This window comes from Panthera tigris, chromosome F2 (genome assembly GCF_018350195.1).
Source record: "Panthera tigris isolate Pti1 chromosome F2, P.tigris_Pti1_mat1.1, whole genome shotgun sequence".
Classification (NCBI taxonomy): Eukaryota; Metazoa; Chordata; class Mammalia; order Carnivora; family Felidae; genus Panthera; species Panthera tigris.
Genome location: NC_056676.1, coordinates 30,359,894 through 30,384,966, shown reverse-complemented (window position 1 = coordinate 30,384,966; position 25,073 = coordinate 30,359,894). Strand labels below are relative to the sequence as shown.

The following is a 25,073-nucleotide window of genomic DNA, read 5'->3' as shown; positions in this document are numbered from 1 at the left end:
GTGTAATATTCAGTTTTGTATATGTGTCTATTTGTATGTCTATATATGTGTGTGTATGTGTTTATATACACACCACATCTTCTTTATCCATTCATCTATTAGTGGACACTTAGGTTGCTTCCATATCTTGGCATAAATAGTAATGCTGCAGTACACAAAGGGGTATATCTTTTTGAATTATTGCTTTCATATTCTTTGGGTAAATACCCAGTATTTATGGTAATTCTATTTTTAAATTTTTGAAGAACCTCCATACTGTTTTCCACAATGACTGTACAAATTTACATACCCACCAACAAATGTACAAAGGTTCCTTTTTCTCCACATCTTTGGCAACACTTATTATTTCTTACCATTTTTATTTTAGCCACTCTGATAGATATAAGGTGATATCTCGTTCTGGTTTTGATTTGCATGTCCCTTATAGTTAATGAAGTTGAACATCTTCTATTCATGTGTCTATTTGTCAGCTGTATGTCTTCTTTGAAAAAATATCTATTCAGGTCTTCTGCCCATTTCTTTTTAATGTTTATTATTTATTTTTGAGAGACAGATTACAAGTGGGGGAGGTACAAAGAGAGAGGGAGACACAGAATCCAAAGCAGGCTCCAGGCTCTGAGGTGTCAGCACAGAGCCCGATGCAGGGCTTGAACCCATAAACAGTGAGATCATGACCTGAGCCAGAGTCAGACGCTTAACTGACTAAGCCATCCAGGTGCCCCATAATACCCATTTTTAATTGGATTACTTGTGGGTATTCTTGATGTGGAGTTGTATAAGTTCTTTATATATTTTGGATATTAGCCCCTTATCAGATACATTGTTTGCAAATAATTTCTACCGTTCAGTAGGTTGTCTTTTAGTTTTTTTGATGGTTTCCTTCATTTTGCAAAAGCTTTTTATTTTTATGTAGTCCCAATAGTTTATTTTTTCTTTTGTTTCCCTTGCCTTGGGAGACATATCTAGAAAAATGTTGCTAAGGCTGATGTCAAAAAATTTGTTGCTTGTATTCTCTTTTTTTATTGTTTCAGGTCTCACATTTAGGTCTTCAATCCATTTTGAGTCTATTTTTGTGTAGGGTGTTAAAAAGTGATCCAGGTTCACTTTCCAGTTTTCCCAGCACCATTTATTAAAGAGACTGTCTTTTTCCTATTGTATGTTCTTGCCTCCTTTGTCATAGATTAATTGACTGTATAAGTAAGAATGGGTTTATTTCTGGGCTGTCTATTCCATTGATCTGTGTATCTATTTTAGTGCCATTACCTTACTGTTTTGATTAGTATAGCTTTGTAGTATATCTTGAAATCTGCGAATGTTGATACCTACAGATTTGTTCTTGTTTCTCAAGAGTGCTTTGGCTATGCAGGGTTTTTTGTGGTTCCAATTTTAGGATTATTCCTTTTCTATGGAAAATGGCTATTGGTATTTCAATAAGGATTGCATTGAATCTGTAGATTGCTTTGGGTAGGATGGACTTTTTAACACCATTCTTCCAGTCCATGAGAATGGAATGTCTTTCCAATTGTTTGTGTTGTCTTCAATTTCTTTTATCCTTGTTTTGTAGTTTTCAGAGTACAGGTCTTTCACCTCTATGGTTAAGTTTATTCTTAGGTATTTTATTCTTTTTGACACAAATGTAAATGGAATTGTGTTCTTAATTTCTCTTTCTGCTACTTTGTTACTAGTATGTAGAAATGCAACCAATTTCTGTGTATATATTTTATATTCTGCAACTTTACATAACTCATTAATTCTGGTAGTTTTTTGGTGGAGTCTAAGATTTTTTGTGTACAGTATCATATCATCTGCAAATAATGATGGTTTAACTCTTCCTTACAAAAATGGATACCTCTTATTTCTTTTTCTTATCTGATTGCTGTGGCTAGGACTTTCAGTACCATGTTGAATTAAAGTGGCAAGAGTGGACATCCTTGTCTTGTTCCTGATCTTAGAGGAAAAGCTCTCAGTTTTTCCCCACTAAGTATGATGTTAACTGTGGGCTTTTCATATATGGCCTTTATTATGTTGAGATATCTTTTTTCTAAATGTATTTTGTTGAGAATTTTTTCATGAACAGATGTTGGATTTTGTCAGATGCTTTTTCTGCATCTATTGAAGTGATCATATGATTTTTATCCTTTGTATTGTTGATGTGGTGTATCATGTTGATTGCTTTGTAGATGTTGAGCCATTCTTGCATTCCCAGAATAAGTTCCACTTGATTGTGGTGAATGATCCTTGTAATGTATTGTTGAATGCAGTTCGTTAATATTTTATTGAGGATTTTTGCATCTATGTTCACCAGAGTGTTGAGATAATCTATGAAGAGAGACAATCTTTGGAGTTAAATTTTCATGAGACTGGTGATGTGTTGGGAAATCTGCATGGACCTGAGTTTTTTTGGAAATTAAAGTAAAGTGGTAACTCATTTTCTAGAGGGAAAGAAGTAAGTAACAGTTGTAAAGTCATTTTTATTCATTAATTCATTAATTCAACATTTTGGGGGTACAGCAACCCAAATGAGTGAATGATAGATAAAGTAAACTTTTTTAAATGCTGGTATGTCATATGGCGATAAGTGCTATAGAGGAAAATAAAAGAGTGAAGGAAGTTCCCCCACAACTGGAGTTGCAATTTAAATAACATTGTCAATCATGGCCTCATAGAAAAGATATTAGCACTAAGAGACAGCGAACCATGAGAGTATGTGGGGAAAGAATTTTCCTGACAGGTGAGACAACTACAGAGACCCTGGTGGCTGATAGCAAAGAAGCCATGGGGAGAGATGTAGGAACTGAAATAACAAGTAAAGACAAGGGAGTGTGACACACAGATCAAATAGAGCATGTAGCCATTGTAAGGCCATTAGATTTTACTCTGCACAAGATGAAAATCTTTGAAAATGTTTTAAAAGATTTAAATGTTTAAATTTAAAAAGTTTTAAAGTCACATGATCTGACTTAATTTTTAAAAAAGATTGATCTGGCTGCTGAGTTGAAACTAGATTTTGTGGGGGAATAATGGAAACGGAAGGTATTAGGTTCTTGCAGTAATCCACGGTAGATGACATGATGGTGGCATGGACAGGGTGGTGGGAGAATTTCTAACAAGTGATCAGATTCTGACACATTTTGAAGATAGAACCTTGAAATGTGGGAGAAAAAGAAATCAAAGATGATCCCAAAGTTTTTGGGTAAAAAATGAGAAGAATAGGATTGCCATTTAATTAGATATCAGATTATGAGGGCAAGATCAGGATTTGGTTTTGGACATGCTAGGTTTGGGATACCTAGTAGACATCAAAATGGAGATGTCATGTACCTGTCTGTGTATGTACACGTAGTGTGTACGCAAGCATGTATTATGTATATGTATATTAATATAAGTTGAATTTAGGGGAGAGGTCTGAGCTGGAAATACAAGCTTGGGAGGAATCTTAGGTTTGTAAGATAATGTTTCCTAGATATATTTCTTTGAATTGATCTCTTAACTAAACAAGTATTAAGAATGACTGGTAAGATCTGGTAAAATAGAGAGCATCAAGTCTTTGAAAATTGTTTAAGAGGAAAAGTGGGTGTGCCTGGGTGGCTCAGTCAGCTAAGCGTCCAACTCTGATCTAGGCTCAGGTCATGATTTCCCAGTTCTTGAGTTAGAGCCCTGCATTGGGCTGTGCACTGACAATGCGGAGCCTGCTTAGAATTCTCTCTCCCCCTCTCTCTGACCCTACGCGATTCATGTGTGTGCTTGCTCTCTCTCTCTCTCTCTCTCTCTCTCTCAGAATAAATAGGAATTTTTTTTTTTTTAATTTTAAAAATACAAAGAACAAAAGTGACTAGGAGGAGTGATGAGTCAGATTGGGAAGGATTGGGCTTCTTCAGTTGATAATGTTTTCTTTCCTGCACTTGGTACTAGTTACCTGAGTGTGTTTGTTTTGTGAAAATTCATCAAGTTGTATACTTATAATTTCTGTGCTTTTCTATGTGTATTTTGTAATTAAGTATATGCTTCTGCATAGTTTACTTACAAAGTAAATATGTACAAAGTTGTATATACTAAATTTCCAGTAAAGAGTAGAAACCATAAATGCTATTAAAACATAGAGGAGGGAATGATCAGTAGTGTCCATATTGTTTTTATTGAAAGCACTACTTAAACAAATAGAAACATGGGAGAGCTTTCTAGAGAAGACAAAGCACAAAAATCTGTACTTTGTCTTTCTTAGAGAAGCAGAAGTGCTCAGGGGCCACTGTGGAGAGCAACTTAGAAAGGAGTGTTCATTTTTTAAAACAGGAAAATAAAGACAATATGGATTATGTGTAGATAACACTTATTACCATATGACGTTGACTTTTATTATGCATCAGTTATTCATACTCACAAGTTTGGAAGCTAAGTTATCCCTTTTGTTTTGATTAGTAACTCCTAAAAAATGTTTCTTTAGTATCTCCTTTGCAACTATCTTAGATCAGGACTTTCTGCAGACCTTAAAGGGTATCTGAATAATCTTCGTCATCCTTATATGTTACCTTGAGATGTGGGACAGTTCAACCCTAATCCTTGCTGATTCCTCATTCCCCCCTTAAAAGTTCAAAGAGAAGTCTGGTAAGGGAGAAAATTCAAATGATAAGGATGATCTAGCCCCTAAATAACAAGTCTTCTCTACAGCAACCAGTAGGACTCTGTGAGCCACAGAAGTAAAAAGCAGATGAAATTATATTTAATAATATAGTTTATTTAACCTAAAACCATTTATGAACCTTTTTTTTTCATTCTAAGTCTTTGAAATTTGGTGTTTATTTTACACTCATATCACCTGTCATTTGGGACTTGTCAACATTTCACGTGTTCAGTAGCCACCTGTGGCTAAAGTGCACTTCTAGAGCTCCAGCTGAACGTTATTCCACAGCTGACTTCAGGAAAAAAAGTTACTCATTATTAAGAGGGTTTCACTGGTTCAGCAGATGGGTATTTAGTATTTCACATGTGTCATGTATTTAGTTTAGCCCAAAATACTGTACCAAAACTATCAGGAGACGTTCTCTGAGATTCTCTTATACATAGTACTTCCTCATAAGTTCTAAAATTATACTTACAAAAAATAGAATTGAGTTTGCTTATAATATGCTTTTTTAAATTATTGACTTGCCTCAACCAAGTTTTTTTTGAAGCCTAGATAATTGTGCATAATTATAGAAATGTAAACTTTTATATAACATGGATATTTTTTTACCTGCATTTCAGCCTTGAAGATTGAAACAACATCAAATGTATTTGAAAACTTTGCTTAATAGTTATTGAATTTAGAAGTTAAATTGATTGTATAGGGCAAGAGTGGCTATTTTTCAAGCATGATTAAGTCTTTCATCAATTTTAGAATATTTTATCATAAAACATATTTTGGAACTGAGGAGTTTATTTAGCATGTGCCAGAAAAGCATTTGTCTCAAATTTGTCACACTCATGTTTCTTAAGACCTGAATCTTGCTTTTGATGCCTGCATTGTAATAATTTGTATATTTGATGGTCCAAGTGACTTCCGATATTTTTTACATACTAATTGTTATCCAGGTTTTCAAATAAAAGTTTTAAAAATATTTGATTTGGAGTTTTAAATATCTTATATACATTTTTTTTTCAGTCTCTCTCTCTCTTTCTCTGCACAGGTATATAAAATACTAGTAAAGAAAACCCCAGAAGAAAGCTGGGTGGTTTTCAGAAGATACACTGACTTCTCTAGGCTTAATGATAAAGTAAGTCCTTAGATAAATCTAAAATGGACTTTTCAGTTTTGCATTATTAACTGTTACAGTTAAATTTGTGGTTTTTCCTCCTCATGAGCTACTTGAGTGAAGTCAAATCTTTGCTAGTTCCTAAGAAAATTAACTATTTCACTTAATTTTAATAGCCTAAAGACCCATCTCTACACACAATTTCTTTATTTTGGAAAAAAAATTATTTTTAGTATAAAAATGTGAAAACCTTAAAATTGCTAACAGAAATATAAACGATTATATAACCTTGTGAATTTGAAAAAGGTATGTGTATATAAGATCTCCTAAACCATGTGACAATAAGAGAATGAACAAAAAAAGTATTTGTACCATGTTGTATTAGTTTTCTATTGCTGTTTACCAATAGCACAAACTTTATGACCTAAAACATACCTTTTTATTATCTAGTGATGTAGGATCGCTTCTCAGCCTTTTGGCTAAGATCAAGTGTAGTGATTTAGGTGGGCTCAGCTGGGTTTGCCACTTGGGGTCAGACAAGGTCAAAATCAAGCTGTTGCCTAGACTGGGCTCTTATATGGAGGCTCTAAGAAAGTATCAGCTTCCAGGCTCATTCAGGTTGTTAGCCGAGTTCAGTTTCTTACACTTGTAAGACCAAGCTCCCTATTTCCTTGCGGTTGTCAAGCAGAGGTGTTCTGAGCTCATAAAGAGTGCTGTCCAGCCCTTGTACCTGGCCTCTCCACCTTTAAAGTCAGCAATAGCCAGGTCAGGTCCTTTTTGCGCTTTGAATCTCTGACTTTCTCTTCTGCAGTCAACAAGGAATAAAGCTGTACTTTTAGAGGACTCGTATGATAAGATTAGGTTTACCCAGATAATCCCATTTTAAGACCAATTAAAGAGTAACCCTAATTACATCTGCATACAAATCTCTTTTGTGTAACATAACAAAATCACAACACCAGGAGCAAAGGTCATGAGGCCATCTAGAATTCTGCCTACTGCATTTATGAAACAGAATAATAATAAAAACCCTCAATATATTAAAAACTCTTGGGACACCTGGATGGCTCCGGTCGGTTAAGCATCTGACTTCGGCTCAGGTCACGATCTTGCGCTCAGAGCCTGGAGCCTGCTTCAAATTCTGGGTCTCCCTCTCTCTCTCTGCCCCTTCCCCACTCACACTCTGTCTCTCAAAAAACGAATAAATATTAAAAATAAAAAATTAAGGGGCGCCCTGGGTGGCTCAGTCGGTTAAGCGTCCGACTTCGGCTCAGGTCATGATCACTCACTCTGTGATCCAGCCCCATATCGGGCTCTGTGCTGACAGCTCGGGAGCCTGGAGCCTGCTTCGGATTCTGTGTCTCTCTCTCTACCCCTCCCCCGCTCATGCTGTGTCTCTCTGTCAAAAATAAATAAACATTAAAAAAATTTTTTTTAATTAAAAAAAACTCTTAAAAATAAAACAAAGTAAACCAAAAAGTAGAAAATACTGTAAATGGTGTGAACAAGGCAAGCCATAGAAGAAATATAAAGGACCAATAAAGTTAGAAAACATTTAATACCACAAAGTACTCCAAAGAAAATTAAGGAACTCTTTTGTACCCATCAGGTTGACAGACATTTAAGTGGCGTTATCCGTTGTTGGAAATACGAATCTTCCTAGGGTACATGGCTTCCTAAAGTTGTGCTTAATCACATTTCTGGGATAGGAGAAATCATGGATATGGGCAGGCAATATTTAGTTCAAAGGATACTTTTCACCATGTTTTGTTCATTGTTATTTTCTTCATGTTTTAATTTGTTTTTAATACTTAAAAATTAGAACCAACCTAGATTTCTAGTACGGAATTGATTGAGCAAATGGCAGTAAGAATGTAATAGAGGAAGAAAAGCTGAGCTGTGTCCACAGGGCTAGAGGGAAATTAGAGGAGGTAGATGAGGGTAGTGGTATTTAAAGTATTATTTGTAATGTAGTTCTGCCATTATATATGAATTTTATGTATTGTTCCTGAGTTCTTATATTACTGTAATATAAGAATTATAAAACCTATAATTATAATTTTATAATTTAAAATAATTTAAATTTATAATATAATACACAATATATAACATTATATATTATTATATATATTATATGTATATTATATATATTGTTATATTATACATAATATATAATATATAATATAAATTTATAACTTATAATATTGTAATTTATAATTATAAAACCTATAATTATAAACCCAGAATTATAAAACCTATAATTTTCTACCTCTGTTGATTTTTTTAAATAATTAAGCAAACAAGAAGATCAAAGTAATTCGTGAAGTTACCAGATACCAAAATGGAATTCTTAGCTTTCTTATGAAATTGTTATAATTTTTGTTCATGAAGACTAATTTCTAACAGTTTCTCTTTAGAGCTATATAATCCTTTATGACTTGCTATTTTTCTTTTCAGGGTTCAACTATTATTTAGTGTTTATTTCTCTTCATCTCTCTAGGTGCATCTTTATATTGCTGTGTTATTTGTTAGGCAAGTTGAGATTTAGATAACTCTTAAGTTTTTAAAGAAAGATTAGTAAGAATTTAAATTAGTAAATATCTCCTTGATATTCCAACGTGGGCACCTAAAATTAATAAGTATCTATGTCAGTGTTCCTAGGTATCAGAAATAGCTCTACCCATCACCTGCTTTTACTTGCAAGAATCAAAAAATGTGTGTAAAAGTCAAGCCACAGCCTGGGAGAAAATATTTGTCATACCTGTATCTGACAAAGGACTTGTATCAGGAATATATAAAGAACTCTTGTAACTTAATAATAAAAGATAAATAATCCAATTTTTTTAAGTGGAGGTGTTAAAAGATTTAACTAGATAATTCACCAAAGATATGCAGATCCAAATAAGCACAGAGAAGATAGTTAACACATTTGTCAACAGAGGAATGCATATTAAAGCCACAGTAAAGTACTACTATGTACTCACCAGAATGGCTAACATTAAAAGGATGGACAAGGCCTAGTATTAGCAAGGATGTGGAGCAGTTGTAATGCCTATGTACCCACAACTGGTAGAAATTAATAAGTAAAACACTTGAAGTAAGAAAAACTTAGCTGGATTTTATTCTTTATTTAAGTTTATTTCATGTAGTTAACAGGATAGATTTTGTAGAATTGCTATGATTGAGTTGAACACTGTGTTTTCTTTTTTTCTTCTTTTTCAGTTAAAAGAGATGTTTCCAGGCTTTCGATTAGCACTTCCACCAAAACGCTGGTTCAAAGATAATTACAATGCCGACTTTTTAGAAGATAGACAATTAGGATTGCAAGCGTTTCTTCAAAATTTAGTGGCTCACAAGGACATTGCTAACTGGTATGTGACAAACTTAAATAAGAGGTTATAGGTGCATTCAAACAACTTGTTTAAACTGAAGAACAAACACAGACCATAGTTAATTGAAGCACAAAAAAATAGGGTAGGAATATAATTACTTGGCCTCTCCAATACAGCACTATTTGGAATTTTCTTGCTATTTATTGGTAAGAATTTTACCTGGTGGGACGGACTCAGTTGGTTAAGCATCCAACTCTTTTTTTTTTTTTTTTTTCCCAATATATGAAATTTATTGTCAAATTGGTTTCCATACAACACCCAGTGCCCATCCCAAAAGGTGCCCTCCTCAATACCCATCCCCCACCCTCCCCTCCCTCCCACCCCCCATCAACCCTCAGTTTGTTCTCAGTTTTTAACAGTCTCTTATGCTTTGCCTCTCTCCCACTCTAACCTCTTTTTTTTTTTTTTTTCCTTCCCCTCCCCCATGGGTTTCTGTTAAGTTTCTCAGGATCCACATAAGAGTGAAACCATATGGTATCTGTCTTTCTCTGTATGGCTTATTTCACTTAGCATCACACTCTCCAGTTCCATCCACGTTGCTACAAAAGGCCATATTTCATTCTTTCTCATTGCCACGTAGTATTCCATTGTGTATATAAACCACAATTTCTTTATCCATTCATCAGTTGATGGACATTTAGGCTCTTTCCATAATTTGGCTATTGTTGAGAGTGCTGCTATAAACATTGGGGTACAAGTGCCCCTATGCATCAGTACTCCTGTATCCCTTGGGTAAATTCCTAGCAGTGTTATTGCTGGGTCATAGAGTAGGTCTATTTTTAATTTTCTGAGGAACCTCCACACTGCTTTCCAGAGTGGCTGCACCAATTTGTATTCCCACCAACAGTGCAAGCATCCAACTCTTGATTTTGGCTCAGGTCATGATCTGATTGTTCGGGAGATCAAGCTCTGCATTGGGCTCTGTGCTGACAGTACAGAGCCTGCTTGGGATTCTCTCTCTCTTTCTGTGTCCCTTCCCCACTCGCACACGCTCTCTCTCTCTCTCAAAATAAATAAATAAACATTAAATTAAAAAAAGAATTTTATTTGGCATTTGATTTGTATTAACACTTGTAAAAAGTCAGCAAAGTTAAAAATTTTTCAATGTAAAAAAATTTTCTAAGTTAAAAATTCAGTGTACCATATACTCAGCCCAACTGTAAACTTGATTTTAGTATTTAGTATTTTAGCAATCATTTAAACAAAGTGGCCCACATATTAGAATTTTGGTTAATATGACACTATATAATTATATTTCTCCAAAGTAGTGCAAAAATATGAAGATTGGGAAGTTGGGTTAATTTATAAGTTATATATATGCAATCATATATGCAATTCCCTCTTGACAAGGATATCTTTCAGATATCTCAAAGTGATCTCAAACTGGGTAAAAGCTTACTCTTTAGACTTTTTTCCCAATGTTCAGCAACATCATTTATCCAGCACCTGGTACTTATCGTTGATACAATCCTCCTACCCTTATCCCTTCCTTTATGTTTTAAATTCCACTCAAATCTGTCTACTTTTCTCCATTTCTACCATCACCACCCTGATCTAAGCAGTTATCTCTCACCTGAATTACTGCAAAAGCTTTCCCTCTGGTTTGCTTGATCCACTCATATTTCTGTAGCCCATTGGAGCCACAGTGCTCTTCAGCTATATTGGTCTTTTAATTTTCCAAAGTCACATTGCTCCTTGGTCCCTTAGGGCCTTCAAATATCGTGTTCCCTGGAAAGACAATGTTTCACACTACTATCCCACCCAGCCATGGCCTAGATAACACCTATATGTCCTTCACATTTCAGTTAAAAACTTCACTTCCTCACATAACTGGTTTTCCTGACCCAATTCCTCATGCACCACCACCACCAACAAAGACTAGTTTAGTTCTATTTCATAGTACCTGTACCAGTCCCTCTCAACTGGTTCTGAAAGTCAAAACCTAATGCCTTAAGTAAGACACACATTGTATCTATGAATTAACTTCTCTAGGCTGGTACTAGTTATGTGCCAGTCTTAAGGGAACTGAGAAAATAGTCAAATCATTGCCTTTAGCATCTAAGTCTCTCCTGAAATCCCAGCTAAGAAAGGCTGGTTGGTACTTGAATTTCATAGCATTTCAGTTTGTGACTATTTATCTGATTATTTGATTTTCACCCACCTGGTTGTAAGGTAAATATGTAATAGTAGGTTACGTGGCTGTTTTACTCACCATTCAGTGTGCAGTGCTTAACACAGTGCTAACACAAAGTCTGTGCTCGATAAGTACTTGTTAAACAAATGGCTGAAATGTTGATAATTGCTACTGTATTATTATTACAAGAAAAATATTTTGGGGGTGCCTGGGTGCCTCAGTTGGTTAGGTGTCCAATTCTTGATTTCGACTCAGGTTATGATCCCAGGGTTGTGGCCTTGAGCCCCACATCAGGCTCCATGCTGAGCTTGGAGCCTGCTTGAGATTCTCTCTCTCAGGGCAACCTGGGTGGCTCACTCTGTTAAGTAGCTGACTTTTGATTTCAGCTCAGGTCATAATCTCACAATTCATGAGTTCAAGTCCCACATCGGGCTCTGTGCTGACAGTGCAGAGCCTGCTTTGGAGTCTCTCCCTGTCTTCTCTGCCCCTCCCCTGCTCATGCTCACTCTCTCCTCTCTCTCTCTCTCTCCGTCCTTCCTTCCCTCCTTCCCTCCTTCCCTCCTTCCCTCTTTCTCCTTTTGCCCCTCTCTACCACTTGTGTTCTCTCTCAAAAAAAAAAAAGAAAGGAAAAAAAAGAAAAAAGTTTGAAGTAAATATAACTCAGTGTGCACTCTAGGTAGTAGGAACACGGAGGTCCCTACTTCTCAAAATTTGTACATCTCAAAAGCAAAAAGGAAGTTAGTGTTAATTCAGACACACAGAGAAAGAATAAAAACCAAAAAACTCTCAAATCATAAAGATTTTGAAGAAATCTTTTGAAGAAAATATATTTTATATGATACCATAAAAGAAAATAAGTCAACATATCTTATCCCCTTTTTCTTTTAGTCAGTAAACCTTTATGTCTTAGTATTGAAAATATCATGGTGACTTAAAGTCACATTTATTCTATAAATAACTATACTTTATATAATGAAATATTAAATAAATCATATTAATAAGCTGATTTTGTGGTATCTTGATTTTTTAGTGAAAGTGTATCTTAGTTTTATTGCATTTTTTAAAAATTATTGGTAATAATGGGGCACTGGGTTGGCTCAGTTGTTTCAGTGTCCTATTTTGGCTCAGGTCATGATCTTATGGCTCAGGGGTTCAAGCCCCGCGTCAGGCTTTGTGCTGACAGCATGAAGCCTGCTTCGGATTCTCTGTCACCCTCTCTCTCGGCCTATCCCCTGCTTGTGTGCATGCTCTCTCTGTCTCTGTCTCTCTCTCTCTCAAAAAAAAAAAAAAAAAAAAAAAAAAATTGGGGCACCTGGGTGGCTCAGTCAGTTAAGCATCCTACTCTTGGTTTCAGCTCAGGTCACAGTCCCACAGTTTGTAAGTTTAAGCCCCGCATTGGGCTCCGTGCCGATGGTGCAGAGCCTGCTTGGGATTCTCTCTCTTGCCCTCTGTCTCTGCCCCTCCCCTGCTTGTGTGCACTCTCTCTCTCAAAAAAAAAATAAACTAAAAAAAAAAAAAAATTCCTAAGAACAACATAGGGGAATGCTTAACTTTGGACCAAAGAAAAATTCACAGTAGGATTTATAATTCTACCATAGAAAGAGAAAAGACATACTTCCTGAAGTTATCCATGGCCAAGATTATTGTCTCATAACCTTCCTCTTAAAAGAAGTAGGAGGTTAGGGGCACTTGGGTGGCTCAGTTGGTTCAGCATCAACTCTTGGTTTGGGTTCAAGTCATGATCTCACAGCTGGTGAGTTCAAGCTATGCATCAGGCTCTGTGCTGATGGCAGGGAGCCTGCTTGGAATTCTGTCCCCCCCCCCCCCCCCCACCTTTCTGCCCCTCCACTGCTCTTGCTTTCTCTCTCTCAAAAATACACACTAAAAAATATTTTTTAAAAATCTGTACTTTAAAAAACTGATTGATGATAGATTTTTGTCTCTGAGGTATGCATACATGGGACGTTTGCGATCCTTTTGTTTCTAAACTGTGTACTTTAGTACAGTGGTAGTAGTCTTGCTCAATTCATAAGTAGTTATTTCAGGAAAACAAAGATTTCTTTGCCAAATAATTTGGGAAAGGTTTTACGTGACATTCCTAGAATATTAGAAGTTCTAAGAAGTCTTGCATTAAAAAATGTAGTGTATCAGGTGTTGTCTACTTGATTGTGTCATGTAAATCATCAAACATTTAGGGACTACTGTTAGATAAATTGAACTCAGAATGAAGTGTTTATGCCTTATTTATTCTAGAGTACACTCTGTCTTTTTTGTGGGTTATGGGTAGCATTCTTTATTTCACAATTTAACAAGTTTCTTAATAAGTTTTTGTTTAAAGCATGAGTGAAGGGAAGGAAAGACATTATTTATCTGTATTATCTTGAGCATTTGCTCTGTGTCATGCTAGGAAGGTTATGAAGGAAGCTAAGGTTGTAGTCACTGGTCTTAAAATTCATTTGAAGAAATGAGGCTTCAGGATGAACAAAATAAGGGAGTTTATGAAATGCTTCTTGGTATGATACATGTTACCTGTTGATATACTTGTTAGCCTCCTTTTATAGTTGTAATGGGAGCATAGAAAAATTGCTGTCTTTATATGGCCAAATAATTATTTGATATTAATTCTTTATAAATTTATAATTACACTTTTTTTGCTTTCCTTTTTTATATCCTTAGCACTTCACAACACAGTTACTTCTTAACCTTCATGTTGGCTAAGAGCTTTTCATTATACAACAGGCTGGTGGAGGCTTTTAATATTATTACCTCTGTAACTGTAACAAAGCAGAAGTAGAAGAAAGTAAGAACTGAAAGGACACTAAGGATGGTTGATCTGAAAGCTTTAAGATAGTATTTTCAGATGCATTTAGAAAATACAAAGGAAACAGATGAAAAAAAGTTAATATTTTCATGATTTCAAAAAATCAAAGGATTTGTTATTGATTTTCTGTGTTCCATAAATATTTATGTAGGTCTTACTGCATATAAGGTATTGTAGTACACAAAGGTGCTTTAGATACTGATCCTTTATTTAAGAAAACTGAATAGGAGGAAGATTCGCCAAAAACAACTATGATGAGTAGAGCTAGATCTCTTTCAGAGGAGAAAGAGAGAGGGAACTTTTGACTAGGAGAATTGCAGGAAGCTTCCTAGAGGGTGACATTTGAGCTGGATTTTAAAGAATTGGTGATATTCAGACCAACAAGAGAAGGTAAAGAAGGACCTTACAAATGAGAGGGAGTATTCTATCAAAATGCAGAAGCAAGACGCAGATCCTGCACCAGCAGCATGTGACTGTCAAGGTGAAGGCCACCGAAAGATGGATGGAGAGGGAAAGTCTTACATTGCACAATTTGTTATAGTTATTTACTACATAGTTATATTATTTATAAATTATTTCTATAAATGATTCAATGTATTTATAAATTGTATGTTATAAATTATATATAAATTATAAATATATTTTATACTATCTTATGCTACTTTGAAATTGTTGCATCATTTAATCAGCACAGCAATTTTTTTTACTGTTCTCTTTTTTCATAAGCATTTACACATATATCATAAGTTACCAAATTTTTTCTCTTTTTTAATTCTTTAAAATAGAGGGGTTAAATTATATAGGGTTTTTTTTCATATTACCATCCATCTGTAAGGACTTCAATACCAAAGTTCATGTTTTAAATTCTTTTTCTTTTCATTTTTAAAAAATATTTATTTATTTTTGAGAGACAGAGACAGAGCATGAGCAGGGGAGGGGCAAGAGAGAGGGAGACCCAGAATTCAAAGCAGGCTCCAGGCTCTGAGCTGTTAGCATAGAGCCCGATACGAGGCTCGAACCCACGAACCATGAGATCATGACCTGAGTTGAGGTCGGATGCTTAACTGACTGAGCCACCCAGGTGCCCCATCATGTTTTAAATTCTATATGTGTTAAAAAAAAAAAAAAAATTCAGGATGGATTTGCATTAACAGCAGTTAATAGTAAACAAACAAAATAAAGTATAGAAGTATTTACATAAAGGAGGAACTGAACAAAATGATAATATTTACCCTTTAAAAGACAAAAGTCCTTGGTGGGGAGGAGGGGGTGACACCTGGCTGGCTCAGTAGGTTGAGCATCTAACCCTTGATTTCAGCTCAGGTCATGATCTCATAGTCATGAGATCCAGCCCCACATCGGGCTCTGTGCTGGGCATGGAGCCTGCTTGAGATTCTCTCTCCCCCTCCCTCTCCCACCCTTCTGTCTCTCTTTCAAAAATAAAAATAAATACACAAAAAAAATTTTTTTAATTTAGAAAAACACAAAAGTACTTGGGGGATAACAGAGCCATCTTCACATATTTGAAAGATTATGAGGGGGAGTGGGGCGCCTGGGTGGCTTGGTCGGTTAAGTGTCCGACTTCGGCTCAGGTCATGATCTCATGGTCCGTGAGTTCGAGCCCCACGTCGGGCTCTGTGCTGACGGCTCAGAGCCTGGAGCCTGTTTCAGATTCTGTGTCTCCCTCTCTCTCTGCTCCTCCCCTATTCATGCTCTGTCTCTCTCTGTCTCAAAAATGAATAAACGTTAAAAAAAAAAAAAAAGAAAGATTATGAGGGGGAGAAAGATTAATCAAATAATACTTAACTTCAAAGCAGTGCTTCTTCAACTGTAGTGTATCTTATTAAAGTGCATATCCTGAATCAGCAGGTCTGGAGTGAAGATTCTTCATTTCTAACAAGTTTTTAGGTGATGCTGATACTGCTGATCTAAAGACCTCATTTTTAATAGCAAGACTAACATGTAAAACTAGGAATAGTAGTGAAAAGTTAGAGGAAGACCCTATCAGCTGATAATAAGAAAGAGTTACATATCATTTCAGGCTATCTACTGTAAAAATATTCTGGGGTGCCTGGGTGGCTCAGTCTGTTAAGTGTCTGACTTAGGCTCAGGTCACAGTCTCACAGTTCGTGAGTTCGAGCCCTGCGTCAGGCTCTGTGCTGACAGCTCAGAGCCTGGAGCCTGCTTCGGATTCTGTGTCTCCCTCTCTTTCTGCCCCTCCTCTGCTCTCAGTCTCTCTCTTTCTCTCTCTCTCTCTGAAAAATAAACATTAAAAATATATATAATACAAAAAATATTCTGCCTTTTGAGAAAGTGAGTTTCTCTTTACATAAATATTTGAAAAGGCTAGATAACCATTAGTGGTATTGAAAGGGGAATTATTAAGTGGAATATATTGGATTAGATAGCTCCTTAGGTTTCTTTTAATCGTAAAATTCAGTAATTCCATAATTCTTGAACAAAATACTTAAAACTATTTTTTACACATTTCAGCCTGAACTATCTTCTCACAGTAAATTTTATCTTTAATGTATCTAAGTTGTTTTTATATATTAAGATATCATCAAGAGAAGCTAGATTAGTCTTAGTATTTTTATAAAATGAAAGAATTCAGTTACATATTCAATAGCTCATATAATGCCAGCTTGTGAAAACCAACACATTATTGCTAAGTTTGGTCAAGTGGTTTTCATCACTAATGTTGGTTTGGTAGACATTCAATTAAGGACACTTTTTTAAAATGCAATAAAGCCAAGTATTTTGTATTCAGATCTATGTAAACTCTTACCTAACTAAATTGGGTCTCAGAGATCTTCTGTAAAATTCAGTTTTCTGGGCTTAATAGTGAAGTAATTTTAGTTATGTGATTTTAATCAGTATCTTCATTTGGAAAATGAGGTATTTGAGCTAAGAGGCCTCTAAAAGTTCTCTTTCAACTCTAAATTTCTTATATCCTATTCTTTTTATTGTGCTTCTTCATGCATCTTGAAGTCAAACCATCAGAAACAACCAGATTCTGACCTTTTAACTAAGACTTTTGGTCTTGTTGCTGTCCAAAGTCTACCTTCTTATGAAAGTAAGATCAACTTACAGGGCAAATTTGCTCTGATAATAAAAAATGCTGAGGGATACTGTCTGAGGTCTCCTTATCTGCATGTTAAGTCAACAACTGATCTCAATTTTAAAGTAGAGTTTTCCCAGGTGCATGGCTGGCTCATTCTGTTAAGCGTCCAACTCTTGGTTTCAGCTCAGGTCGTGATCTCACATGTTCTGCACTGACAGCACGGAACCTGCTTGGGATTCTCTTTCTTCCTCTCTCTCTGTTAAGACGTCTGTTAAAACCTAAAATCCTTCTCAAATTAGAGAATTGTAGTATAGTGTTTACCTACAATGGTGGATAGAAATTTGTTCTGATCCTTATAAAAGTCATTAACTTTTTTTTCTAATTGCATAACTCTTACAAATAAAGTCATTATATGTGGGACGCTTATTCTGTGCTGTGCTAATTGGTTTGGATATGGTCTATATAGTCCAGAAATTTGTCATCTACCTTTTGGTGAAACAGTCTGCTTGGTAAACACAATACTAGTAATACAGTATAGTAAGTCCTATGAAAGGATCTCTTCAAGGTGCTGTGGTAATACTGAACCTAACATAGGGTAGGGGAAGAGGGTCTAGTCAGAAAAGACTCCATGAGGAGATAACAGATGAGCCGAGTCATGAAGAATAAATATGAGTTAGCCGAGGAAAGGTGGGAAGGATGGGCCAGGCTAATAGCAGCAAACATGACTAAAGGCATGGAGGCATGAAATAGACATGAGGTGTACCATCTTTGAAGTGTCAGGAAAGACAGAATTGGAATGCAGGCAGATGTTTCATGCCAACACTAAGATCTTGGCTTTGTTCCATCTTGCCAGAGGAAGCATAGATGGGTTTTCAGCTGGGTTTTACCTAAAACACTTAAGTACTCTAGATTAGAGGGTATAAAACTGAACATAGGAACACACCTGGGCTAGTAACTAGGCAAGAGAGCAGCAAGGTCTAAACTAGACCTCCGCTGCCGGGCCTTCACATCTATCATAGGGATGTAAACGTGAACCCTTCAACCTCACACCAAGTCAGCCCGTCTCCTCCAGTATGACCCTCACTATCACCAGCCTTGATTCCTGAGTCCTTATCCTTCAGGTTGTATTTAACATCTAGTTTCTGTTACTGTCTTTTAGCCGGTAGAGAACACTGAAGAGAAATACTAACTGATTGAACATTTCTATCCCAAATCCCTCAGTAATGTTTTCATTCAATGACTTTATGTGCTTAATTTGATTTTGGCAGAATTGGTATTTAGTATTTTTAGTACATTTTTCACTTGGTTCTCGATTGACCTTTTAGTGAATTGTAGGCATTAGTTTTAAGGGTTTTTTTTCCTTTTAAAATACACATTTTGAGGGGGGCCTGGTGGCTCAGTCAGTTAAGCATCCAATTTCAGCTCAGGTCATGATCTCATGGTTCAGGAGTTCCAGCCCCATGTCGGGCTCTGTGCTGACAGTTCAGAGCCTGGAGCCTGCTTCAGATTCTGTGTCTCCCTCTCTCTCTGCCCCTCCCCCCACTTGCGCTCTGTCTCTGTCTCTTAAAAATAAACATTGAAAAAAATTTTAAATAAAATATACATTTTGAGATAAATGGCACATTTAGCTATTAAATTACTAGTTTTTTTAAAAAATTGTGAAGTGTAAACAGATACATAACTATGAAAGAACATAAAATATAATAGTAAATAGAAGATAAAAGGTCAGCCAATGAAATAATTTTTTTATAAGTTTGAAAATACAGTAAAACTCTTAAAGCTTTTTTTAGAGTATCGGAGGAAGAGATCAAGTTATAGGGCAAATTTGCTCTATTAAAAATGCTGAGGGATACTGTCTGTGGTCTCTGTATCTTCATGTTAAGTCAACAACTGATCTCAATTTTAAAATAGGGTTTCCCCAGGTGCATGGTTGGCTCATTCACAAGCATCCAACTCTTGATTTCAGCTGAGGTCATGATCTCACAAAGGAGATTGAGTTCTGCACTGACAGCACGGAACCTGCTTGGGATTCTCTTTCTTCCTCTTTCTCTGCCTCTCCCCCACTCGAGTGCTCTCTCTCTCAAAATATATAAATGGATATTTTAAAAAAATAAAATAGAGTTTTCCCAAACATACCTGAAAGCTATTCTAGATAATAAAGGGAATAGAAAGGTACAGAGTCTTTTTTTTTTAATTTTTATTTTTTTAACGTTTATTGATTATTGGGAGACAGAGAGTGAGCAGGGGAGGGGCAGAGAAAGAGGGAGACAGAATCTGAAGCAGGCTCCAGGCTCTGAGCTGTCCTCACAGAGCCCGACACAGGGCTCAAACTCACAAACTGTGAGATCATGACCTGAGCTGAAGTTGGACGCTTAACCCACTGAGCCACCCAGGCGCTCCTGTACAGAGTCTTTCTTTAGCTTTTAATTCCAGATTGTTGCATTTTTCTTAGTCAAATAGATTTCTCTCTCTCTTTTATTTATTTGAGAGAGAGAGAGAGCACAAGTGGGAGAGGAGCAGAGAGAGAGGGAGAGAAAGAGAAATGCAAGCAGGCTCTGCACTGCGCCAGTGCGGGGCTCAAACTCACTAACTGTGAGATCATGACCTGATCTGAGATCAGACAGTTAACTGGCTGAGCCACCCACGCACCCCCAAATAGGTTTCTCTTTTATCCTAATGTTTGACCTACCTTTATTATCATGGCCAAATGGAAGCAAAAGTAGTAAAGATTGAATACAGATTGGGAGCTGTATTGAACCTATCAGTCAGTGAACAAGGGGGGGAAAAAGTAAAATTTTTTCCTTGAAAACTGACTTCTATTTTATTTATAAGCATGTAATAATATAGACTCTTGGATATTTATGTTTTATTTGAATTCATTTGATTCATTCACAAATCATACATTGATGGGGTGCCTGGGTGGCTCAGTGGGTGGCTCAGGTGGCTTAGAGCCACTCTGGGTGGCTCACTGAGACTTTTGACCTCTCAGTCCCAAGATCAACTTATTTCGGTTGAGCATCCCAACTCTTGATTTCGGATTAGGTCGTGATCCCAGGGTCATGGAATCAAGCCTCATGTGATTCGCTCTCTTGCTCTCTTTTTCTCTTTCTGTCTTTCTGTCTGCCCCTCTCCCCAGCTTGAATACGTTCTCTGTCTCTCTTTCTAAAAAAAACAAAGTAATAAAATAAAAATTATACAAAAAACAAATCTTGGTTTATAACATGTAGGAAATCGCTGAGCAGAACCATGACACACATAGGCAGTCAACTATTTATCAAATCTAAATAAAGTTCTCTAGTCAGTGATTCTCAAGCAGGGGTAAGGGTTTCCTTTTCCAGAGGGAAAAGAAAAAGGTATCTGAATGCCTGAGAAGAATTGTTTTCCCAAATACTACCATCTCCCAGAGATTCTTGTGTGTCCCTCTTCCATGCAATAGTGTTTGAGCATATTGACTCCTTCTCCAACACCTGAGTCCCATTGAAACAGAAGAATTGTAGTGAACAACTGAAAAAGTATTTTATAAATCAGAGTCGTAAAGCCAGTTTTAAATTTCATTTTTCTGCTACAGATTAGAGAAAGTAGGGCATAGAGTATAACCTTGAACTACACTGAGAAATAACTTAGGGGATCCATAGGATTTCGTTTGAGTAGAACTCTAGAGAGCTAGAGATCATAAAGATTTTTCTCTTTTTACTGAACTGTATAAATGGACATACAATATCCCATTAGTTTCAGGTGTATATCATTGTGATTCAGTATTTTTATACATTGTTAAATGATTCCCACAATAAGTCTAGCTACCATCTGTCGCTACAAAGTTACTGCATTGATACTGACCATATTCCCTATGCTGTACATTAGGTGAAGGGGATTAAGAGGTACAAATTTTCAGTTATAAAATAAGTCATGGGGATGTACTATAGATCATAAAGATGTTTAGGGAAGGAGAATGAAATAGAATAGCCACTCCAAAAAAGATTTCTACAGCTGGGTACATTGTCAACATCACTGTTGATCTTGGGCTAAATTTCTACTATAAACCAAAAGTATAAAAAGAGATACATATATTCCCTTACCTACTTTTTCTTTCCTAGCAGCAGCATTTCAGTAATTAATTTGTAATGTTACTAAAGAATGAGAAAATCTGGCTATAAGCCTATAAGAAAACAATGTCTCACATTGGGTTATCATATACTTAAAGCATTAAAAAGAAAAAAGACCCTTCTATAAACTTATGTGTACTTTCCTTATCAGTCTTAAAGGCTATTCTCAGGGTTTCATCCAGACTTTTGACCTCTCAGTCCCAAGATCAACTTATTTCCTGTGGCTCATTTTTGCCTAATAGTTGGTTCTCTAATATAAATAATAGGTGGATAGAAGTATAATATCTAAACCAAAAGAATCTATAGTGGTCCTATTCTCTTTTCTGTTGGACCAACTGCAATATTCTAGAGGCCTTGGTTAAAGGATGACAGACAAATTGAATGCGGTCTGAGAGAAGTGACCAGCAAGGGGAAAGAATCCAAATGAACCAAAACATAATAGGAAAGAATTTAAATGTAGAAAAAAGCACATATATTCACTCAGAAGACAGATTTAAGGTCTTGTGACCTTGTATGAGTCATTTTAACTCTTTGAACTTTGGTATCATTTATAAAATGGAAATGCAATGCCTGTCCTCACCTCAAATGATTATTGTGAAAATTAAACAAAACAGAGTATGAGAGAGCCCTGTGTGTGCAATGTACTTTGAAAGTATTAGGAATGATAACCATGTGGCATGATGGGTATGTTAATTAGCTTGATTGTAGTTCGCAATTCACAATGTGTACTTAAATCGAGTTGTCCACCTTAAATATATACAGTTAGTTGTCAGTTATACCTCAGTAAAATGGAGGAAAAAATGTTGCCTCCATGAATGCAGAGACCATATAGGCTTTAAGTACTCAATAAATTGTGTACAGGTTAAAAGAAAAGAAGATATTAGTGTATTAGTATTGTTTTGGAAAAATATAAGGTTAGAGGAAAGATAACATTTTTTACATTCTTTTAGGGTTATCATGTGAAAGAGGACTTAGATTTACCCTGAATGGCTCAAAAGCACAACTGAGATTCATTGAATAGAAGCTGCAGGGAGTAAAAGCCCAGCTCAGGGGAAAAAAAATAATTCTCTAATTTTCAGTATTTTTCAAGAATAAGATGGTTTATTCTAAGAGGTGGAACGTTCTCTAAACCTGGAGGTGTTTAGGTATACTCCTGGCTGAACACATGTAAAGGATAGAAAGCATACTATGGATCACATCTTTTAGAAAGCAACTAGATCACATTTAAGATCCTTTCCATCTGTATGATTTCATATTTATGAGTACTCAGCTTTTTTTCTCAGTTTCCCTGAATGTGTGTCCTTTACTACCTATATTGTCAAGATTTTATACTCCACAAATTTACTCCTCTTTGGAGTCTTCTGGATCATTTTCTTAACGCCACTTCTTTATATTAATTCATATTGCTTTTTCTTTTGGAAAGCTTTCACTGTTCCATTTAGCTCTTCATGACCATCCCCTGTCATCAACCTGTCTCACCTGCATGAACCCCAGCATTCCATTCCCTTCTCAGTATATGGGTGACATCTCCTGACATCTCCTTTATCCAGCACATCAAAAAATCATATTTTCCATATTACAGTTGCCTCTTGAGCAACACGGGTTTGAACTACATAGATCCTCTTATATGCAGATTCTTTACAGCATAGTACTATAAATGTATTTTCCTTATGATTTTCTTAATATTTTCCTTTCTCTAGCTTTATTGTAAAAATATAGTATATAATATACAATGTATGTGTTAATTGACCATTTATGTTATTGGTAAAGCTTCCAGTCAGCAGTAGGCTATTAGTAGTTAAGTTTTTGGAGAGTCAAAAGATACATGCAGATTTTCATCTGCACAGGGAGTCAGCACCCTTAACCCCTGTATGATTGAAGGGTCAACTGTATTTCATTATTTTGAAATTTATGGTAATTCAAAAATGAGTTCAGAATTTTTTTCTCTTAAACTCTTTAGGGAAAATATTTAACTAAATTAGTGTAGTAAACATGATTGCAACAAAAATCTTTAACTTGTTTTAGAGTAAATACTTTTTAGTTGCTTTAGAAGCATCTCCTGAGGAAGAAACAAAGTATAAATTAGAAATGGTATTGCTTCATAACAAGATCATGACATTTTTAGACTACTTTAAATTGATATTGTTTTGGAAGTAATACTGTTTCTATTCATCATTTAGGTTGGTCTCTTATACCATTATTTTGACTTATATTTTATGTCTTGCAGTTTTTATATAGCATGAATTCATAATCTCTATCTTCATAAGATCTTAGAAAATGACTTAAAGTCTGTATCTTTTATAGATTTTATATTTGTATTTGGTTGTTTATGTAAAAACACATAAACCAACTTGCTGCTTTTAGTATATATGCAAAACCGATTTGTTTAAAACACTGTAATGGCTTCAAAGTAACACTTGCTTTTTGCTCTCTTTTGTAAACTTATTTGTACCCCAGCTTATTTTTTTTTCCCCTTTGAAAAGCCTCGCAGTGAGAGAATTTCTTTGTCTGGATGATCCACCAGGTCCATTTGATAGCCTAGAAGAAAGCAGGGTAAGTGGTGTATTACATATCACATGGAAAGAGGAACAAATAATACAGTACAATAACCACATTGTTTCTTGAATGGAATAGCAAATAGCAAAATATTATAATTTCAGACCTTTGTAGTTTTAACACAGAAAGCTTTTAATGTTTGAGTCAAAGGTTTCTTTCATTGAAATACATGAACTAGTTCAGTGAAAAAATAAAAATTCATACATGCCATGCCATCAATGAAGCTCTAAAATTAAACGTTGCATTTTTCTCCTTATTTTTACTATTTCAAAAGAAAAGAAAATCATCCAGAAATTTATTTTACTACATTTAAAAGTACTATTTGTATGCCAAGCTTCTAAATATCAAAAATAAAGAACCTACAACTAAAATCAATTAAAACTTACCTTCAGAAGTAGAAGTTATTCTCTGTTGTCAATTCAACTCAAGCTTGATGCTACTCAAATTACTTTAATTCATGTGTTAGCGGCCTATTTCTTGAAGCAATTGGCCAGATACACAAAATAGATTTGGTAATAATAGATTAGGAAGGATTTTATGCAAGTTTTTTTCCCCAACTGTTCAATGGCACTTAAATGGAACAGATTTAATTGGTAGATTTGTAATGTTTTTTGGTTAAACTGAGTCTGTTCTTTATATTAGAGTGAATGCCATAGCTTTTTGGAAACAGCTTTATTGAGGTAAAAGTTTCATCCATAAAATTAACTATTTGCTATTCCATTGTAAATGTACAATTTAATAATTTTTAGTACATTTATAGAAGTATGCCACCATCTCCATATCCAATTTCAGAAATTCCCATCTTTTTGACAAAAATTCCCTACAAGCCATTTTGCAATCAATCCATACTCCCAGCTCCAGACAACTAGTGATCTGATTTCAGTTTCTACAACTTTACCCGTTCTGGATATTTTTTATGTGAATAGAGTCATAGTGTGTGTGTGTGTGTGTGTGTGTGTGTGTGTGTGTGTGTGTGTGTGTGTGTGTGTGTGTGATCAGTATTCAATGTACATAATCTTTTACAAATACAGTATGCATAACATATAGTATAATCTTTACATCTACTTTCTTTCACTAGTGTCGTGTTTTTGAGGGTCAACTATGATATAGCCTCTGTGAATATTTCATTACTTGTTATTGCTGAATGATTTTCCATTGTATGCACATACCACATTTGTTTATCCAGTGACCAGTTTTGGGACATTTAAGTAGTTTCCAGTTTTGTGCTATTTTGAATAATGGTGCTGTGAACAATCTCATAGAGGCTTTGTGTG

The 25,073-nt window shown here is 35.6% G+C and overlaps 1 protein-coding gene across 6 annotated transcripts in view; it reads left to right on the top strand.

Annotated features, from left to right (window-relative positions):
* SNX16 (sorting nexin 16) overlaps positions 1–25,073 on the top strand; it is a 43,627-nt gene that overhangs the window by 5,205 nt on the left and 13,349 nt on the right. For all 6 annotated transcript variants that reach the window (XM_042973249.1, XM_007073783.3, XM_042973248.1 and 3 more), the window contains 3 exons: positions 5,664–5,750; positions 8,952–9,100; positions 23,727–23,796. In XM_042973249.1, the coding sequence (XP_042829183.1) occupies positions 5,664–5,750; positions 8,952–9,100; positions 23,727–23,796 (306 nt within the window). The remainder of the gene's footprint in view (positions 1–5,663; positions 5,751–8,951; positions 9,101–23,726; positions 23,797–25,073) is intronic.